We start from the raw sequence: 21709 nt of genomic DNA, 5'->3' as shown, positions 1-21709 counted from the left end.
ACAGCATAGTGAGATGAGTCCAGTATAAACTGTGACTGCAACGGCTTGAGCTGCACTGCCTGCCCATATCTGTTGCTAATGGCAAACTCACTCGTTTGAAAGTGAGAATTGTGCATCTCTAGGCAAGCATGCACGAGGGCAAGCCTCGGGCAGGGTGTCTGGAGTGGGGCAGGTACCCCAGCAAAGGCCCCAGGTTTGTCTGGGTGCCCGGGAGCTGGCTTCGGGGGCACTGGGTCCTGTCCTTCATTCTCTTGTCCTTTGGCTCCCTCCTCAGGTAAGGAAGCAATGCTGCAGCAGAAGGATTACGAAACCGCTACCCTCTCGGAGATCAAGGCCCTGCTGAAGAAACACGAGGCCTTTGAGAGCGACCTGGCTGCGCACCAGGACCGCGTGGAACAGATTGCTGCTATTGCACAAGAGCTCAAGTACGGCACCGCGACGCACATCCGATCCTTGGGGCCAGGGAGACTTGATCAGCTTTGCCCTCTGCCCTCTGGAGAGCCATGAATCCATCCCCATACAAAAATGCTGGGAAGTCCTAGTGTTTCCAAACAGTATCTAGGATACTGTTCTCCAGTATCTAGACATACCAGAAAAGCAGGCCAGAAAATGGTTGAGTCGTCGGTGCCGATGAGGGGGAGGCAGAATTACATTCTCAAGCCAAGTTTCCATCCTCTTCCAGCTTGTTATACTGCCGTGAACCCTTTCCTAAAGAGCCTGACCTGCCTCTGGCCCCTGTTAGGTTGCAGCGCTGTAACACTGTCCTACTTTTCCAGGAACAGAAGGAAACAGCAGAGGATAGCAGGCACTCCAGGGACTCCCAGTTTGCTCTGTTTTATCAAAAAAAGGCCTTACTGCTGAGGAAAATAGTCTGCTGATTGTTTCAGCCCATGGTGGTCTCTATTGCCACTGCAAGCACTTTGCCCCAGGAATAATGCACTGCATGCATTCCAGTTGGGACTTGCACCAGGGACTCTTTACAGCAGCTCATTTTCTCTGGGCTTCCCCCGGCTTAGAAACCTTCACCCCCACTCCTTTTCCTGGATTGAGGCGTGACACAGGTTACTGGGTGAAACGGGGTCCCATCAGAGTGTGAGGCTGATTGCCAGGGAGAGCTTGCCTCTGTTGCACGGAGAGAGATTTTGAAGCCCTGCATGTTCCTTGGCAAAAACAGTCTGAACAATTTGGCTTTGACTTTGTTTCCCATTGTTAAAAATATTTATATATCACACTAGCCTATTTCAAGTTAGACAGTATCTGGGCTAGATCATCTCTCTTGGGCTGAATGACTGTTTTTCCCTAAAAAATCAGGATTATTGGATCAAGATCGTTACCTCCTTTACCAACAAAGATTTACAGAAGTGCTCACTTGACCACTGGAGGATTGACCTTGGAACAGGAGGAGGGTTCAAGGCAATCCTCCATGTCAGTAAGATTAAAACTGAGGCTGGCTAGTCAGCAAGCATTAGCTGACCTGCCACTTCCAAAGCAAATGCTACATGCCAGACAAAACGGCTGCGGCTCTAATAGCGACAGGGAAAACTGGGCCCTAAGCTGGGGGACAGCTGATTTCTTACAAAGTGTGAGAACAGAAGGCTCTGCCATCCTTCCAAAAGCCATCTCCCATCTCGGCAAAGGTGCTGTGCCCAGAAAAAAAGATGGCCGAGTTCTTCCCTCATCCAGAGATACACTGCCAGGGAGATTGAGAGGGTGTGAAGGAAGCCCCTGTGGCTGCCCATGCACAGGCATGCTTCACTCCCCAGCACCAGTGGTCCGGCCTGGGTGCGTTACCAGCAAGGCTTTCAGAAGCAGTTCTTTCAGCTGCAGTGCTGGCTGTGCAGCAAAGTAGATCAAGGAACTGATCTGGATTAAAAACCCAGCAAAGAAAAAGTTATTTTTAGCCGAAGGCAGTTTCATGACTAGTTTTCCACAAGACTCCACCAACAGTCGAGCCCACACACCTCAGGAGGGGCAATACAATGATGGGAAGAAATGAAGTAGGAGGAAACTGTTTAAACCTGCATTACTGCATAAGAGAAATGCTCATCAGATTGCCCAGGGTCATTCAGTAGCTCAGCAAGTTATTCCACCTTCTCTTTTATGGGTGACACTTCCCAGTTTGGCTGGTCTCTCTCTGCCTGCAAGCTTCTCCCTGTTTGATCATGTGCAGAACCAAGAGCACAAAGTAATACAAGACCACAGCCCTCAGCCTACCCCCACGTTCTCCTTTCCCCAGCCATACTCTTACCAGCCCTTCTTCCAGGAGTGCCAAGCTACAGACACCCCAGCAAAGCACTCTGTTATGAGGCATACCAGAGAGAAACCTACACTGTAATTCCGGGATTGTCCTAAATAAATGAATGGGTTGTGTATTTCAACTGTTGCTGAAGGTTGCCACCTCTCCTATGCAACTGTTAGAACATCGTACGTAGGTTCTTGGCGATCATAATAAGATCTTTGCTGCCCATTCTACTGATGTGCAAGATGCAGGTAGTTAGCCTGCTCGATTTTCTCGAGCAGAATACAGGGGCGTACTGCTGCTTTTAATCTGCTTAATCCCAGCCTGAGTAAAAGTCTCTACTCCCTTCCCCTAGTGCCAGGTTATCCCCATCAAGCAGCCAGAACCGATGTTTGTTACAGCCTTGGGTGGGGGTTGTTTTTTTTCCTGGTGCGTGATGTTTGATGTGCCAGTGTCTCCAAAGCTAGATACTGCTGTCTTCCTGGCATGCCTTACTTGCAGAGGCCATGAGCCCTTTGTTTGCATCTGTCCTTAAGGCTGATAAAGTTTTCTCTTTCTTCTCCAAAAGGTCTTAATTTGCTATTTTGTCCTTTTTCCCCACCCCTCATAGTGAGCTGGACTATTACGATTCTCCAAGTGTCAATGCCAGGTGCCAGAAGATCTGCGATCAGTGGGATAATCTGGGTGCCCTAACCCAGAAACGTAGAGAAGCTTTGGAGGTGAGACATGTTGCCAGTTGGGATTACACGGGTAGGTCATTTGTGGGAAGCAAGCCGCAGTGGGTGTGAGCAGCCAATTTCTCCTGGAACATCCCAGACTGTAAACCAGGGCTACATTTCCGTATACTTAGGCAGCTTCTCTGCTTCCAGCCCAGTTACGGTACCATTTGTTTGCTCAGGCTATTGATTAGTTTCTACTTTCCTGTGTTCCGTAGTTTGATTCTTCTTGAAAAGACTGTCCTTGTTTGTTTAATTTCAATGGACCTCATATTTTTCCCTCAGAGAGAGGAAGAAATCCATCTTGTGTGTAATCTTAACAGCAGAGAGACTTTTACTGTAGCACTCTCCTGGGAGCACCAAGGAGGTCTGAAAGCTCAGAGAATCCACATATCTGTGTGATTATTCTTCTCTAACCATCTTTCCTCATTTTCTTTCTTTTTTTTTTTTGTGTACGCTCAGAGGACAGAGAAGCTACTGGAAACAATTGACCAGTTGTACCTGGAATATGCCAAACGAGCTGCCCCTTTCAATAACTGGATGGAAGGGGCCATGGAGGACCTGCAGGACACGTTCATCGTTCACACCATTGAGGAGATCCAGGTACAGAGCAGTCATTTCCACCAGCCAGGCTGGGACAGAGGGAAATCAGGAATCTCCTGGATTCCTAACGGTGCTGAATTTGTAGGTCATGTTTTGGAGATGCTGCTCTAGTGAGTCAGCCTTAGCAAGAGAAACAAAAGGGACTATGTTTTCCCTTGATTTCTTAAAAAAAAACAAAAAAACTGTCTGAATAGATATGAGACAAGTTCACACCATCCTAGCTGAGTACAAAGAACTGAAAGTGAGTTTTTTATTGTGACTCCAGTCTTAGTAATGAGAGCTTGAAAGCTGAGAGGATCTTTTAGAGTCCTGTGTTTGTTTGTTTGTTTATTGGTTTGTTTGTTTGTTTGTTTGTTTTTTAATCCAAATGAAGAAAGCTTAGTGCTGCTCTCAGATTCTGTGAGTCAGTTGTCTCATGTTCAGGCCATTTGGTCCTATGTGATGTGGCACGAAGGCAGCTGTTGAGCAGCCAGCAGGGTTTCAGTGCTAAGCAGGATTCTCTATTTTGTTAGTGCGTTGCCATTTGAAGCCAAAGACTTTTTACCTCCTGAAGACAACAGGGACAGTATCTCAGTTTTCCCCCTTCTGAAAGGCTGTAATGAAATGAACTTGAGGAGCTTGAGGTATCTATAGGTAATTTTCAGACCTTTGGGAGCAGGAATTACCTTTCTCTGGATTCCAGAGGGGACTATTTCTTCTGCTTGATGGGCTCATGAACAGAATCCAGGAACTCATTTGGATTCAGCTGGCTGAGATGAGGAGCCAGGATATTCTTGCTCCTACCAGCTGCTGCACTACCACCACAATTTCCTCCTGACATTGTTCTCTCTCAGGACCTGTTCAGTTTGTCAAAACTGATGAGTTTGTTGCAAGAATGGTTGACAGCAACATGGCCATCAGTGAGGCAGTGAATTGGAGGCGAACAGAGAACACAAGGCAGCCAGGGTGTCAGAGAGGCAGTGAAATAGCCCAAACCAGGCTTGAGCTCTGTTACTGAACTGCAACTTGCTACTTCCACCCTTCCCTTCTGAACAAAGGGGTTCATTAAGTGTTTCATAATGCAGAACAAATCTGAACAGCATTTAAACATTTCCATCATCTCTTTGTGACTGCAGAATGTTTCCCAGCTCCCCCAGACTTGCATTACATTTCTGTGGCCACTGCAGCAGCTGCAAAGTAATGAGTCACCATGTAAGAAAGCAATTCTACAAAACTAGTTACAGTGTGTGTGTTGTAAGAAAGTGGTCAGTCATGAGGTTTACTTTCATTCCTTCTTCTGTCCACGCTGTTCCTTCCATTATCCCTGCACATGCCTCTCTGTCCCCCATTTGTTTTGCTGCTTCTTCCCCTGTGTTTGCTTCCCTAGTCTTGATCTTCCAGGCTTCTGGGATGAAGTATCTTAAAGGCCTGTAGAAGCAGTGGGAAATGAGCCAGGACCAACTGGCTTGTCAGCTGTCCACAGGCTACCAGCAAGTGTGCCCCTACCATCGGTCCTTGGATCACAGTCCGGGCACCACAGCAAGATGGGCAACAGAAAGGGCCTGTTGTGTTCAGGGAGAGGAAGCTGTTTTCAGCAACAGAAGCTTATGTTGCCTGTTCAGGTTTGCTGTGGGCTGGAAGACCTTCACCTGTTTCTAACTTACGCTGATCAGACTGGATCTGACTCTTTATTATTCATCTGAAATCATCTTTGATGTAGAACTAGTACATACCTAGTGGGCGAAGAAAAATGTGGTGCATTTAGACAAGTACTCCAGTGTTCTTCCCAAAGGGGGCTGAGAGCCATTCACAGAGCAATAATGGAGAAACAGTTCCATTAAATTACAAGGCAGAATTATTCCATCATATTTTGGGATGTGATTTCTGTCCCTGGTCAACATGGGACAGAAACAAAGAGAGGGAAAATGAGAGTTCATTTCATTTAACTACTTAAAACAGCCTGTTTAGTGATGCTGGGAGGTGCTGAAAGTGTGTTAGAGTAGCCTATTTTATATCCTGGGAATATGTAAGCTTTTGCAGTCACTTCTGCGGGGATATATCTGCTGAAGAGGCTACTCAGTGACTAACGCTCTTCTTTGCTGCTGCCTTCCTTCCACAGGGATTGACCACAGCCCACGAACAGTTCAAAGCCACTTTGCCAGATGCCGACAAAGAGCGACAGGCCATCCTGGGAATCCACAATGAAGTCTCAAAGATTGTCCAGACATACCACGTCAACATGGCAGGAACGAATCCGTACACTACAATCACCCCACAGGAGATCAATGGCAAATGGGAACATGTGAGTTCTTTACAACCTTGCAGTCAGTGTGGGGGAGGCTGCTGCTCAGTCACTGGGACCCCAGGAAGGGGATTATTTAATCTGAGTTATCCTCTGTGTTTACTGCTGAGCTCCTGCACATTTGCCATTTGCTTTCGGCTCAAATGCCATGTGCTTGGAATCGGAAGACATCTTAAAAATATATGCCTAAGGGTGTCATCGCTTTTCATTCCTTTTTTTTTTTTTTTTAACAAGAGATGCTAAATTAAGAACTTTGAGATTTTAAGTCCTCATTTGACCTGAAAAGCAAGTAAGTATGTCATGGGAGTCAATATCCTTCTCCACCATTCAACCTTCCAGATGTTCAGTCTCCACAGACAAGGAGCCATCCAACGCTGTAATCCTAAAAGAGCAGATAATCTTAATACCAGTTTACACTGGTGGTTCTTACCACCAAATCAATGATATCTGCAGCTACTACGATTCAGCCTGCATCAGGCACCAAAACCCCAGATAGTGGATGAAAGCTTCTTTTTATGGCCTGAGATGAATTTCCAGTCCTGCAGTGAATAGGATTCACATTCCATGAGCCTCCCTGCCAAGGCCTAAAATTTATGACCACTTTTTTTGAGTACAGACACCCCTCATCCTGGCGTTACAGGCCTTTTTGCAACGCCACTCGCAGTGGGTCTCTGTACTTTCTCTGTCTCCAAATCCTAACCCTAGAGAGAGCCCAGGTCCAACAAGCACCCCACCTGGGGCTCCCCCCAAAAGTGTCCTGGATTAAAAGCTTCTGGCAGCCCTCACCATCTTTTGGAAGCCCCTTCACAACCCCACTCACACTGGGGCTCTCTCATTTCTCTCTCCCCAAACCTTACCCCTTCCTTGCATCAATTCCTACAGTTATTATTCACTTAGCTTTGCATGTATTAAATGCACACTTTTTCACTCTTTGCTCTAGGTGAGGCAGCTGGTTCCTAGAAGGGATCAAGCACTGATGGAAGAACACGCTCGCCAGCAGCAAAATGAACGACTTCGTAAGCAGTTTGGTGCACAGGCCAATGTCATTGGACCCTGGATCCAGACCAAGATGGAGGTATTCTTTTTTTTTTTTTTTGACTACTGTTTTGGTCATTCTTCGTTGAGATTACAGCAAGAGAAACTTTCATAGAAAATATGGAGAATACAAAGGTTGATATTGATTACTGAAGTGCTTTTACTTTCCTTCCCCTAACTCTTCAGTAAAGTGATAAAAATACATTACTTAAAACGGGGAACAGTGGTATTTGAATAGAGTCAAATATATGTGAAGCAAGGGAAAGACCCTACATCAAAAGCATATTTTCCGTAACTGCTTTCACTGCAATTGCACACATCTTGGTACACATGAGAAAATATATACAACTAGCATGTCAAACATCAGCAGAAGAGAAACATTTTTAATGGAAATCTTCTCTCTTTAGGTAAGATTTGAATTAAAATTGGAGTTGATGAGATGAAAAACTAGGAAGTTGTTATTGATGGTAGGAGATGTAAAGAAGAGAGCAATTACAGACATTTCTTTATGAAGGGACTAATAGTGGAGGACAGCACATCAACAAAAGATCTTTCTTGCTACTTTACTAGCTTATGGAATGCAGTTTCCTTTTTTTGCATCTTTATATTAGACACATTTCATGTGACACACCCCACTTGGAAAATGTTCAAGGCTCTGCTGAAATTTTTGCTGACACTGTCTCAGCTCATCTAAAGTAACTGCTCTCTGAGATTTTTTTCTCTGAATCATCATCCTATGCAAGTATGAAATAGCTGCATTAAATGTCAGCCATGTTAAGGCTTTTCCTTCTAATGGGATGTAACTCCTTTCCCTTTGTTAATTTAATGCAGGAGATTGGCCGCATTTCAATAGAGATGCATGGGACCCTGGAGGACCAGCTCAACCACTTGCGGCAGTATGAGAAGAGCATTGTGAATTACAAACCAAAGATTGACCAGTTGGAAGGAGACCACCAACAGATCCAGGAGGCGCTTATCTTTGACAACAAGCACACCAACTACACCATGGAGGTAAATGTTTTGCAAAGCCTTTTCCCTGCTGGAGTGTAGTGCCAGCAGATCAGACAGCCTGATCTGTTGTGGCCAGTTAGCACCAGCCACATCCTGCTCAGGCAATATTGTGGTTCTCAGCAAAGTGGAGAGCTTGACAGTATGGCCAAGCATGCAACAACATGTTAATAAATTTCTTTTCAGCCTTGCTGTACTTCATACCAACCTGGTCCACTGTTCTTCCAAATGCAGACTGTAGAAATAACCTAAATGAGATATCAACAGTATTGCTTGAAAAATTGGCTGGTCTTGTTTCTCCTGCCACCTGACTGTGGCAGCCTGTTAGCCGGGATTAGAAAGACCAGCCAAGCGTTGGTGAGTTTGAGTTGCTACAGCCTTGCAGAAGAAAGAAGTCCAACAAAACCTTTTTAAAATCAGAGTCTGGCTTTCTGTTGACAACGTGAGGTTTCTTGGAAGCAAACTGAATTCAGCATGAGTCCAGCAGAACACAGACAGGCTTTGAAACTTGCTTTTTGGTTTCTGGCCAGCTCTTCATTGAACAACAGCAGATGCAGTGGAGCACCAATGTATTTCAAGGACTGTGGTTTATTTATTTTCTTGGTTCACGTAAGGAGAGTTTTCTGCCCAACTGAGTCCTAGAAGCATTGGGTTTGATTCTCATTTGTGTTAAAGGCCCCCACTGTGTTGCTGTACAAGGAAAAGAAGTTTGCAGTAAGACCAAGACTTTATTACAAGAAGGAATTGGCCTCTTCAATGTTTTTTACAGTCAAAATTCAGATTTTAAATATCCGGTTGGCTTACAATGTGGATGAGAAGGAAGCGTTTCTGAGCAAGTGGACTTCAACCTTGGCCACCAGGATCATTTGATTTGTAACAAGTAGCATATTTGATCCAATGGCCTCGGAGGCAGAAAAACTTTTTAATTTACAAATTGTCTTGTCCTCCTTTTTCCAGCATATCCGAGTGGGCTGGGAGCAGCTATTAACAACAATTGCTAGAACCATCAATGAAGTGGAAAACCAGATTCTGACCCGTGATGCCAAAGGAATCAGCCAGGAACAGATGAACGAGTTCCGGGCTTCTTTCAACCATTTCGACAGGGTAAGTAAGTGCTGACTGCAGCTTGGTAAGTTACAAGCTCTCACGTAGACTGCACAGTACAACAACAAACAGTCACTGTAGTAAAATTAGATTAATAGAAGAGGCTTAATTCTTAAAAATGCCACTACTGTGGAGCAGGGAGATTGCCAAGAGATCATTAGCCTGGGAGGAGAAGTATATCTGAAACAGAAAGTTTCTTAATAAAGCTAAAGTGTGAAAAAGTTTGAAGGCTTATTTAGAAAATTACATTTTTACCCCAGCTTCACTATCTTAGTTTATAATCCATAGTTTATAAATCCTTTGGAGCAGCTGTCCTGTGCTCTGATATACCATCACATAAACCAGTACTGAAGAAACCAGCATTGCTCTTGTATGGAGCAAACAAGAGGATCTATGCGCAGAATGACATTACATAATGCAGGTAAATCCTGATGCAAAGCCTGTCGTGCCTTACTGTGGAGATACGTGTCAAGGCACTAACAGGTACAATAAGAAAAGAATTCCTCAAAGGAAATCCTCCTCCCCTCGATTTGCCACCCTCCTTGCAGCTCTTCCTTCTCCATGGAGAAGCCATCAGCTGGCATCCCTCTACCAAACAAATCAGAAAGCTGTCAACACAGGGAGGCAGAGACAGCAGCCCAAGCCTGACACCATCTCATGACTGGTTCTGTAGGCTCAGTTATCAGCCCCCTCACTGTTGTCTGGAAATCCATGCGCCTGCAGAGATACTAAGTCAGTGATGCAAATGTAGGTGCTCTCCACCATTTGCTGCACCAGTCAGACTGTTTGAGAGGTCTCCAGAGAACAGGGCTGCAGCCTGCCCTCTCAGAGGCTGGCAACATTTTCAGACTGCTGAGCACTAGCCATTTCAGCCCCTCTCTAGCTGCCAAAGGAAAACCAAAGCCATAGCTTCTTTCCTTAGCAGAAGGACCCAGAAAGCACTGTAAGTTTTGTATTTTGACTTTCATATCATTTGCCCCTTCCTCCACAACAGTCTGATAATGCAGAGGAAAAATGTCTTTCCCAATCTTCAGCTGTGTATTTGAGTTACAAAGGCTTAAGGCTGGATTTAATAAGCTGATTGTTTGAGGAAAGTCACATGGAATTTGCCCCACAATCCTGTCTGTAGCTTTCTTTCTCTGGCCAGAGATGGTGGCTGCAGGCAGGGGTTCTTCAGTGCCCGGGGCTGTCCTGAGCTAAAATTCTGTGGGGTGAATGGGGATTCTCAGTTCCTGTCACAGTTTGTGATCATGGGTACATCCAAACACTGGGGGAGTGGGGAATGAGAAAAGGGAAGAGCAGCTGCCAAGCCACGTTGTGCCATGCTGTACAGCAGTGCTGTTTTCAGAACTGAGCACTTCAAACAGCCTTGCCAGTCAAAGCTCCACCTTATGTGCAGGTCTCATAAATACAGCAATAACACTGCTCCCTTGAGCTTCAGCTGTTTTTCTTTGTCTGTTCCTGGGATGCCCTGACAGCTCAGCTTCCTCGGGTGTGTTGCCAAACATACCTGCCCTCACCTACTCCTTTGGTGGGACTTTTGACTAGAAGAATAAGGCAATGCTTCCCACTGCCTCTGCCTGCTTACCTGCACTCCAGGTTACTAGCGAAACACAGGGCTTCTGGCACTATGGATAACAAGCAGTGATGCGAGTAATTCACTTGGGAGATGGAGATCTTGAGGCTTCTGAGCATTGACTGTTTTTGTCATTGAAATGCTCTCAAGATGTGACGAGCTTTCTCAGAAGGAACTGTTCCAAGAGCATTTTTAGCACATCCTGAAATGTCATTGTGATATCTAATGTTGTGCACTTTTTATTTTTCTTCCCTGTCTTTCTATCTGCATGTCCTTCTTCCTCTCCCTCCTTTCACCCACTGCATGGTGCACCTATTTGTTGTCTTTCTGCCTCCCTTTGATCTCCTCTGTGTCTCCCTTCCTTCTGCCCACACCGTCACCCCACTGGCACTGCATGTCCTGCTGCCTGGCACACCGCATAACCAGGACCACTCCGGCACACTTGGCCCTGAGGAATTCAAAGCCTGTCTCATCAGCTTGGGTTACGATATTGGAAACGATGCACAGGTACTGAAAGCTAGTGGTGAACACAGCCAGATATTAAACTATGAAAAAATAACAGTTTTTTTCCTTTCTTTTCTTGTTTGTCTTAATCCATCTGTCATTCTTGTGTTTGACTATATATGCATCATTTTTCTATACTACTTCCTCCCTAAATGTACCTTGGTATCTATTCCTTCTTAATTCCCTAATTGTTTGTCTTTGGAAAATTCCCTTTATATCTTCAAACTATTCCATTTACTTCTGTGTCACTTAACGATCCTTCTCTTGTCCGTCTCTCAATCGGTCTTGCTTGGTATCTTAATTCCTCTTTTTCATCATCATTGTGTCCCCTGTGTGTAAACTGTTCCATGTCCAAAACTACCTTTATTTCTTTATGGTTTCACAAACTACCTGTGTTGTATTGTTTTTCATTGTCCCGTAAATACTTTCTTCCTAAAACTCATTCTTTGTAATGTCTCCTGTGGGTTCATTTCTCCCTGGCCTGGCCTCCCTTTTCTTTCTTGGCTTTTTCCATCTTTGCATCACTCTCTGTAGAAGAAGACTGGTATGATGGATTGTGAAGATTTCCGAGCCTGCCTTATCTCCATGGGTTACAATATGGTAATGTAGAGCCCTCTGTCACTCCTGTTCAAAGTGATTCTTATAGCCACCTTCAAAAAGAAAGGGAGAATGTGTAGCGAATCAAGGTAAACGCAGTCTTGTTTTCCAGCAGTGGAAGTTAAATCTAGCACATGTAAAATTCTTGTCTCGCAGCAGTAGCTGAAGGTTAAAAAAAATGAAATCATTGTCTTAATTCTTGTGTATGTCAAATAAGAAATATATTTATCAAACCGTGCAGCTACGAGTGGAAGAAACAATAAACTTTTTCATATCGCTATGTGCAGTATGCACAGTGGCATATAAGCTCCCCAGCCCTGAGCATCAGTTGAACTCATCTGGACATATTCACAGCCTGATTTCTGAATACACTCAAATGCCACTCCTCCCATTCACTTATTTCACATCGATCTTCCTGTTCATGTAAGTAGGTTCAAGTTCCAGTCATCTTCCCTGTAGCTTTTTCCTCACCAGAGTACCTGCATATTCACAACAGGAACAGGGGACCTTGAGAGGCAGGATAACTAATGGGGAGAGCTTCCCCAAAGACTGATGTTCATTAAAGGGCAGGAGAAGAGCGTAGTGCAAAAATGTTGAACTGTATGCTCAGTATCTTTGCTCCTGATGCCAGGCAAAGCAGTGTTTATTTGCCTTACTTATCAGCCCAGTGTAAACACAGACTCTTTAAAGTAGTGGGCCAAGCTGTAGTAACATTCGATTAGACACCTCAATTAATCTTGCAGGTGTACTGATCTAGAGGTGTTAGAAGAGCCAATTCCCAGGAGAAGACTCAGCTGTGCTTTCCCCTTCCCCCTTACCTGGGGAGGAAGGAGTCCCAGAGATGAGAACAGATAATTGTTTATATGAAAAAATAAAAAAGGAACAAAAATCCTACTACAAGGTTTTGGCCTCTCTAGCAAAGTTATCTGTAGCACCTTTCCTGTAAAGGCTAATACTTCCCTGTGCCTCACCAGATCTGCAAGTCCTTTCCAAAGCCTGTCTAATCAGGATGAACTAGTTACTATTAAAGGCCCCAAAGAGGTTTCTTCTGGTGGATTCTGTTCTGGCAGCTAAGGAGAACCATAAAAGTTCTCTTTTAGTAAATTAAAGTAAAAGGATTTGAGGAATGCAGATCTCCCAGTATTGCTACAGGCATCTAGCACAACATGTATTACAAAGAAAGCTGCATCTTCCCCTGAAGTCTGTATGACATTGTTCCCTGATAGGAGCGTTGTCCTAGAGCTAGATGGAGCTGGATGTTATCCTAGGTCATAGCTGAAAGTATTTTATTCCAAAGAACAAATGAGTGGGAAGCATTTGTAGACGACAGGTTAAAAAAAAGTATTCTGACAAAAGGTTGAAGTTGTTTCTGTCTGGCTTTGTTTTCCGAGCTGTAAGATGTGCTGCTGAACAGTTTCTCCCCACTTTCATAGCACTGCTGCCCAAGTGTCCTGGCTTACATGACTGTCTTGTTCCCCAGGGAGAGGCAGAGTTTGCCCGCATCATGAGCATCGTCGACCCTAATCGCCTGGGTGTAGTGACGTTCCAGGCCTTCATCGACTTCATGTCCCGGGAAACAGCAGATACAGATACTGCTGACCAGGTTATGGCTTCCTTCAAGATCCTGGCTGGAGATAAGGTGAGGCTCTACATCCTCCTTTCCAATCTTCATTGCTCCTGCTTTCCTTTTTCCCTCCTGTCTCCAAGGGGAGTGCTCTCTAGCGAGGAGAGTGTTGTCACAGGACCACCGCGCAGTGCTGGAGGAGTGCAGGGTTAAAGTGTGGGTTAGCGGCAGCCTGCCAAGGCAATTGGAAGCCCTGTTGCGCTGTCAGTCAGAACTATGCTGCCCACTGTAGCATTAAAAATTGAATTAAGAGCTTAGCTGCAATTTGTTATTTTAAAATGTATGAACAGATTCAACAGATGGTTCTTGATTATTCTTGAAAAACTATTAATTACTGACAGCTGTAAACTTGAGGTGATCTTTGTAGATATCACTACTGTTGTTATATGATCAATACTAGATTTTCATTGAAGATATGCTCCGTCTGCAAGGTCTGTGATTTAAAAAGGGCATCTTTTGATCACAGAAATTGGCCAAAAATAGGAAAACTCACAGAATGAATGTAAAGTACTAATTTTCTAAATTTGCATCAGTGGAGCCAGCTGATATGAAATATATATATTCTTATTTTTCTGACATAAAAATCCCCACTAATCTTTGCTACAATTGCATAAATAAGTAGTATATCAAATATTAATGATTCTCTGTATTTGCTAATGATTTTGTTCATCTCACAGTAAATTTCTTAGGTTGTAATAAGTTATCCTTTCATCCACTACTGTTTTCTGTGTTTTGCTAATAATCTTTTCATAACCTGTAATGTAGAAACCCATGACGCCCGTATGTGTCTAAGGCATTCTACCTGACTAAAGCCAGTTCTATTGACTTTCAAGGCCTGAAAATTCCAGCTTATTGTGACAAGATAAAACACTGAATAAATAAGTTTTTTGGCATAGAGTATTATTTACTAACTCATCTACTCTGTACAGTACTTCAAATAAAATTTTCAGTGTTTAATATGCTCCAGTAACTACAACATGAATCAGACAGGATTTCATTATGAAGAAAAATCTTTTATTCATTCCAGTCATGAAACCAAAAGACATGAAAAAGAGTAGAGAAAGTCAAAGAAGAGAGAGAGATTCTCTGAAACCTGAGCCATTTTTCAGAAGACTGCAAGTGAGTCAGTTAGCTAAATACAACATGTTGGTTAGCAAACAGGCAGTTACTGTTACCAGCTGCATGAAGAGAAGCCAAGCTAGCCTCACCTCAGCTGAATGAGCTTCCAGAAGTCAGTTTTATGTAAGACAGGGTTTACTTGCCTATTAAAAATGTATGTTGTGAAAGGCAAAGATTGTCAGCAGAGCTGTGAAAGCAATAGGAAGCGTTGGCTTATCTGCTGCCTGCATCGGTGCCACCAACCAGTGCTAGTGAGGATGGCTTCTTTCCGTGGTCTGAAGAGAGGGAACAGCAGTTCCCAGGCATCATGAACTGCTGCCGGTGAGAGCAGGATCCAAATTAAACTTCTGCTTCCTTCCATTTGCCTTCAGTAGGACCTCCACTTTCAACGAAAAGGGGCAATTTCACACTAACAATTTACCTGACCTACCACCAGGTCTTTTCTTTAGGTGTGCCAGCATCTCTCCTGCAAAAACAATCCTCCTGTCCATTGTAAAATCATTTTCTTGGCCAAACTGTAGGGAGAGCAACTGCATTTCCTCCAAAGCCCAGAGAGCGCTGTGTATGGATGTACAGTCCTAGTCTAGCTGTGGTCTGTCCCTGACTGTCATCTGCTGCCCTTGGGGGACAGGGAGCGATTGTCCCGTGAGGAAGGTCAGTCTTCTGAAAATAACGCTTGCCTTATCTTGTGTCCTCGTTGCAGAACTACATCACTGTGGACGAATTACGGCGGGAACTGCCTCCTGATCAGGCTGAATACTGCATTGCTAGAATGGCACCCTACAATGGCCGTGATGCTGTACCCGGTGCCCTGGACTACATGTCCTTCTCCACAGCGCTCTATGGCGAAAGTGACCTTTAACTTTTTTCTGTCCCACCACACGCTCCCTCCCCTCTCCCCCGTCCAACACACCCTTCTTTCTCTTTGCAAAGCAGCCTCTGCTCCGCTCTTTTTTGTGTTTCCCTGTTTTGCTTCAGATAACAGATCACATTTTTAAGTGGGGGGGAGGACATTGACATGACACCGCCTACCTTGCCCTTGAAATGACAGTTTACAAAATTATTTTGTGCAAAAAAAGTTACGTTTTAAAAAGAACAGACATATTTTATTATAGAAAAAAAGGTATTTTTCTCCACCAGATTGAAACTTAAAATGAAAATGTTAAAATATTACACCAAATATTTTTTGTTGTGACATAGAAAGTCGAGCACAATGTTACATTCCATCCTTTCCAAAAAGAACCAAACAACAACAAAACGCCACTTGTTCTGTTAACTTTTACATTTGCGTATGTCTCTTTATCACGTTTATCTTTGGAGGGGGGAAGGCACACAAGTGCATGTGTTTGCTGGTTCACTCATTTCATGAAAATATTTTATGATAAACTTTTGAAATTGCTGTGTTTTCTAGGGAAAAAATAATGTACACAGCTCATGTTTTCATATTTAATTAAAAAATACAATATGCCTCCTATGTTTATCAGTGCACAACTTTTTTTGTTGCTGAGAGTTGTCTGGTTTCAGAACATGAAGCTTGAGAGTTGATAACTTTGATATTGCTTGTCACAAACCATATTAAAAATTTCTTGTGATAACAAATCTAGACTTTATTCATTTGTACAGTAAATGTTTAATCCTCTTTAATTGAAACCACAAGCATGAAGAAGAGAATCCAAAATGTTTTTTCGTCAAAATTACAGTCCTTTGAATGTCAACTTCCCTCTCCCTTAACCTTTTCATTTTTGTTGAATTAAGTTGGAAATTTCACAGATTTCTGACCACTTTCAGTTAGACTTATACCATTTTTAACCATCCCTTACACACACCTCTAGGAACAATATCCTCATTATTCCTTCAAAAAACAGTACAGAATTTGTTACTAGAGCTATACAAGCACCATATTTTGAACCAGTTCCTCCACTGTTCCATGCTCAGCATTCAATATCTCACTGCTTTTAATAGCGCATCTTTTGACATTGTAAATTCTTCCAGAGCACTCAAGAACATCTTCGTATCGGACATTCAAAAGAAACAAGCCTTCGAAACATCTCTTTAAGGACCTTTAATGAATCATAAAGTAGAAGCAAATTCATGCACCTGAAAATTAGCAAAGGGAAGCAGCTAATCCCTTTCCAGGCATCTCGTGTTACAAATACATTTCTTGCCCTCCCACAACTTTTTAGGAAACATGGACTTAAGGACAAAAATCTTCATTAGTGCTTCATGATGTGTTTCAAGTGGGCTTTTTAGGTATAACCACATGCAGCTGCCTCCAGTCCTGAGGGCAGTTTGTATTTTGAAGTGACTAGCCTGCGGGAGCTGAGAATTCATTCACAGATTCACAATGAACTCCTGCAGCTCTCAGCAGAATTGCCTTCTGTTTTCTAGGGCAAAGCTAAGTCCTGAGGAAAGAATTGTACTTGGGTTCAGTACAGCTTTCGGGTTCATTCCTGACCTTGAGTGTGACACACCATAAAAACCACAGCAGTATGCTGTGAGGTATCCCAACCTGACAACATCTGCATGCTGTATTTGGGAGAGAGGATGCTAATGTCTGCCACTGCACCTCTTCCAGGAGACACTGAGACCCCCATTCTCCTCCTGTAGGCCGGATAACGTGTTGGCAGAGGGTATGCAGGTGAATGCCATTTAGCTTCACGTGTAGGCAAGGCCAGACTATACGCGGCAACAGTTTGTTTTCGAAAGTTGAAGCTGAGACAGTTCACATAGCTTAAAATTAACCTACAATTGCATGGTTAATGAGTGCTGGAGTTCAGCTGAAGCTGTTTCCTTGGGTGCAAGGCTGAGTTGCGATCCTTAACACTGAGGCCCCTAGAGGGGCCGACAGCAGTGGTGAGTAACGTCGGGCTTACAGCTACATCAGCATTTAACCCACTTGCAAGCTCCTCTGTAGGCCTGTTTTCAGCCAAGTCTCTACAACGTTGCTCCACATGGGACTGTCCTCTTCAAAGGTACAGAGTGCCGAGTCCATTACCATGTTTTAACGTACATAACGTAGGTTATGTTTTAAAACTAAAACAGCAGGGGGGAGGAAGTTATGCATGAGCAGATAATCTACATCGAAGTTTGCCTCAGAGTACCCACCGCCCTTGCTTTAATAACCCTTTTTCCTCCTGCACAGTAGCTGCCCTGTCCTTAGAAAGGACATTGGCACTTTCAAATAAATTGAGGTTCTCTGAGGAGTGGCTTGTGCACATGAAGATGGAGTGATGAATTCCCTCATGTGTGCTTTAAAAAAAATACAACACTAATACCAGGGGGTGAGGGGAATAACCATCGGGGTTTCAATGACCACTGTTGAGAAAAGGCCCATGTTATCTTGAAATAGGGCTGGAGAAAGCACAGGTACACCTTTTAGCCACATGCATTGTTATTTTTTCTGCATAGCCTCTGACAAACCAGTTAGAGCTGATGTGACCTGGTCTTTGACCCCCGGGCTGCAGGTAAAGGCCTCCCATCCCCACACCACCTGAGGAGGCATGGTGGTGCTGCAGCAAATCAGCCTTCTTCGCATGCAGCACAAGACATATTCTGCACTCATGTGGCCTAACAGTCCCTGGCAGTTACCATGCTGAAATTTGAAAACAGCTTTTTGTGTTAGGATCATGGTCTTGCAGCTAATGTGCCACTTTTCAGTCAAGTCCTGACATCAGCCTTGATTAAATTCCTCTCTGGAAGCAGCTGTTTGCAGTTCAGTGACTGCCCCTTCCCCTGCCAAGAGCAGAAGCAGCAGACAATGCGTCTCAAGCTCACATCTCCCATTCAGGGATCTGTTCGTTTTTTCAGTCTAGCTGACTCACTGTTTTCAGGCACAGAAACTGAAATAATGGTTTCCCCAGAAATTAACCATTTTCATTTCATGGCTGTTGCCATCTTTGGCTCCGGAGATCTCGGTACCTGCCCTTGCATGGCTGTCTGACAGCCCAGGGACAAAAACACATTAGTGCTCAGAAAACATGGAGCTGTCTTGCCTGCCAGAATGTCAGCCACGTTTCAAAAAGCCTCTCAAATGTAGCTTGTGACTATCGCATGTCTTCAGTGCTGCCAGCATCTGGTTTCAGAACAGAGGAGCGGAGCCAGGAGTCTCAGAAGACAATGAAAGGAAACTGCTCTGCAACCTTGAATGAACTTAGTTTCAAAGAAGTATTCATACATCCACAGCAGATCCATACAGCTGAATCAGACTGGCTGGTTTTATCAGTAAAATAACAGAGAGGGCAAGGAATAAGGAGAGGGTGACTGTTTGTAATGGCTGGGAGAAGGAACAGTTCAAACTGAAATGGCTTCCTCAAGAAACCAGAATACAGGTATGATTTTCAGACCGTAACTAGAAAATTATTTGTACTGTATTACTTGCACAACAGATCTCTGGGTAGAACACATTTTTTTATATTTTTATTTATTTATTTATTTATTTATTTATTTATTCATGTGGTAGCCAAATACTAAGAAAGCTTAATCCTGTTGAATTAATCAAATTGCCTAGGTGACTCTGGCTACCACAAGAGTTGCTACTACATAAAACCTTAAAATCCATTGCATTAGCCATAAGCTGCTGGGAAAGTCTTAGCACAATAAACCTGGATTAGCAAAGTATAGGGCATACCCTGAGACAAACAGGTAATCAGAGCATGCCCCAGCATGCACTGAGGAAACACGCTCAGCGCGACAGTAGAGAAGTCAGCCATTGCAAGAGATGGACTTGGATGACTTGTCTCCTGTACAGGGAAGGATGTCCTATGTGGCTAGTTTAGGCAGACTGGAATCTCAACAACTTAAACCCACTCAAAATGCTAGAATAAAACTAATCTTTTCTATATTCTGAGGATTTACAGCTACTATAGATTATGCATCTATCTCACCACCAAAATACTGAAATGGATTCCTCCCATTTCTTTGGATACCACATAACAGTCAGGAAGTAGTTCCTCAGTTTTGTCCTCAGACATATACTTCTGGGAGACACCTGCATGAAAACGTTGGTAGAAACAGCACTATTGTCTTCTCTCTTCTTAGCAATTTTGTTTACACCTTCTCGCTATCTGTGGGTAGTTGACAACCTAGTGAGCATCAAGCAAGATATCATTTGAGGTAGATGTCCATCAGGACCTCAAGCCATAGCAATACCTCAATGACCCCTACCCTCCTACTCTCTGAAAGAAAAAAACATGACCTCTCACCACTGCTGTGGGAAAGAAAAATAGTGTTATTTCTATTGTGCAGATGAAAAAAGCACATGGGGGAAAAGGGCTAGATCTCACTAGAAGGAAGAAATGAGAAGTCTGTATTTAAAACTGCAATCCAGTTTCCACTCAGTTGCTGCCCAAACCTGGAGGTATTTCTCTAGGCCTTTCACTAGCCCTTTCCCTACTCCTGTAGGTACCTAAGCCTTCTTTGCTGCTTTCTTTGCAAAGCCACTAGGTGGGTTTGCCACCCATTTGCTTCACAAGGGCCTAATTGCCTAAACTATCTCCATGTAAGGTGAGTAACACAAGGTCAACGCTGCATCCCTCCTCAGGGGATCGGCACCCCCCAGCACTGCAGCCCAGCCAGCCAGAAACCCCGCAGGCTGGGCCAGGGAGCACCTCGCCAGCCTGGCTGTGTGTGTCAGTGAAATAAAGAATAATAAGACAGAAAGCACAACCCTGCACCCTTGTCGTTCAGGCAATGTGCAGGAGGACTGCTGCAATTCAGTCCCTGCTGGAGGAATTTTTTAGGTATTTTGTGTGAAACAGTCAAAGGGTAAAACACAGAGTAGAGCCTCAGAGCGGGCCCCAGGTACTGGGGCTCCTCTCCCAGCACCCTGCCCACGAGGTCGGCCCTTACACTCGCTCCCCTGGGTTGTCTGCCCCATGGTGGCACAGCCCCTGTGAGAGGAGCCTGCCTCCCACACCAGGCGGCTTGCTCAGCGCCGTGGTCAGGGCACTCTGTGGTGGAAGGGAGCCTGAACCTCTACGCTGAGGAAGACACCAGGCCTGAGCCTCCAGAGCAATGGTGATCTTAAACAACATAAGCTATTTTACAAAAAGTAGCTGTTGGTCTAAAAACATCTTTTGGTGGCTCAAGAAAAGAGTCCCTGTCAGTCCTTGACAGAAACAGATGCCAGCAGGTTCCTCTGAGACAACCCTGGCCTGTGGATCCCAATGAAACAAGGCTCTGGTTTCACAGCTGCAGGTGGGGTGTATGTGCAGGGACGTAAAGACCTACATCTCTCACTACCGCTTCCCAGAAGCTCCTCACTCAGCACGCAGGTATTTTCAGTCACCGGGTGCCCACCTGCTCCTGTGTCCTCTGCAGGGACCTGACTCGAGGTCTTGGAGCCCATCGGGGCTGCTGGCACCTCTGAGGTCGGAGCTGTGGTGAAGACAACTCAGTTGTGTCCCCAGCCAGAAGCTGTTTGCCTGCGGTCCTTGGGGAAGTCAGTGGTGAGCAGGGAACTGAACCCAGCTCTGTTGCATTCCAGTCCAAGTGCCACAGTCATCCTCCAAGTATCTCGAACCATTTCCCAGACCATTCCCCCTAGTTCCCTAATTGCTATTGTTGCTTTTTGTATGAACCCTGTGGCTTTGGTTGTGCAGATTTGCCTAAACCCAAGAACATCTTTTAAACTGCAGAATTAAGAAAGCATTCTATGACTTCTTTATTTTTAGGTACATTTAAACACTGCCACCATCACTTTAATGAAGAATTTCTCTCCTGCTGCTTCTTCGTTGAATAGAGCAGATCTTTCATCTGTGGCACTGAACCACACCATCCTGCTTTCTGCCATGGAGAAAATAAAACGCCTTCTTCAGGGAAGCAAGAAAAAAATAGCAATAAGCAGATTATGTTTTTAAGCATGCTGATTCCAGCTGAGTGTTTGTTTTCATTTGTAGGTGTGCAGTCACGACACTAATAGTTCCCAATGGGCTTTCAAATAGGCTTCGGAGACCAATCTTCTTGCACCACCAAAATAACTAGGAAACTGACGTGCAGCTCTACTGTGAGAGTTGTTTTTGCACATGATAACATCCAGAAACACTACCCACATGCTAGAAGCAACACTGCAGGTTCTTCAAGTGATGAATTTCATGCCTTCTACTGCATGTGCACAGTGTCCGCAACCAAGAAAGGCAAGGCAGGAGTCCAGCCTGGCCCAGGCACTGCCGGAGCAGTCAGAGCTTCGTTCCAGACGCACAGCCACATTCTTCCCTGCTGACATGATCCCAGAGACTGCAGTGATGCAGGATAAAACCAAAAAATGCTTTAATTGGGCTTCCGGTGTGACTTATCTTCATTATTG

At 44.3% G+C, this 21709-nt stretch overlaps 1 protein-coding gene across 7 annotated transcripts in view; it reads left to right on the top strand.

Moving 5' to 3' along the window:
- The window catches only part of ACTN1 (actinin alpha 1), an 87132-nt gene extending 71127 nt beyond the window's left edge, over nucleotides 1-16005 (top strand). For 3 of the 7 annotated variants that reach the window (XM_083836797.1, XM_083836792.1, XM_083836794.1), the window contains exons 12-21: nucleotides 275-425; nucleotides 2850-2958; nucleotides 3418-3558; nucleotides 5657-5839; nucleotides 6780-6914; nucleotides 7706-7885; nucleotides 8840-8986; nucleotides 10989-11069; nucleotides 13144-13302; nucleotides 15110-16005. In XM_083836797.1, the coding sequence (XP_083692923.1) occupies nucleotides 275-425; nucleotides 2850-2958; nucleotides 3418-3558; nucleotides 5657-5839; nucleotides 6780-6914; nucleotides 7706-7885; nucleotides 8840-8986; nucleotides 10989-11069; nucleotides 13144-13302; nucleotides 15110-15268 (1445 nt within the window). In that variant the 3' untranslated portion in view covers nucleotides 15269-16005. Of the gene's footprint in view, nucleotides 1-274; nucleotides 426-2849; nucleotides 2959-3417; nucleotides 3559-5656; nucleotides 5840-6779; nucleotides 6915-7705; nucleotides 7886-8839; nucleotides 8987-10988; nucleotides 11070-11600; nucleotides 11667-13143; nucleotides 13303-15109 lie in introns of all 7 variants that reach the window. The other 4 variants (XM_083836796.1, XM_083836795.1, XM_083836798.1 and 1 more) reach the window with 2 other exon arrangements.
- The last annotated feature ends 5704 nt before the right edge of the window (nucleotides 16006-21709 follow it).

This window comes from Anser anser, assembly GCF_964211835.1.
Source record: "Anser anser genome assembly, chromosome: 5".
Taxonomy (NCBI): Eukaryota; Metazoa; Chordata; class Aves; order Anseriformes; family Anatidae; genus Anser; species Anser anser.
This window is presented reverse-complemented; position numbering and strand designations above follow the sequence as displayed.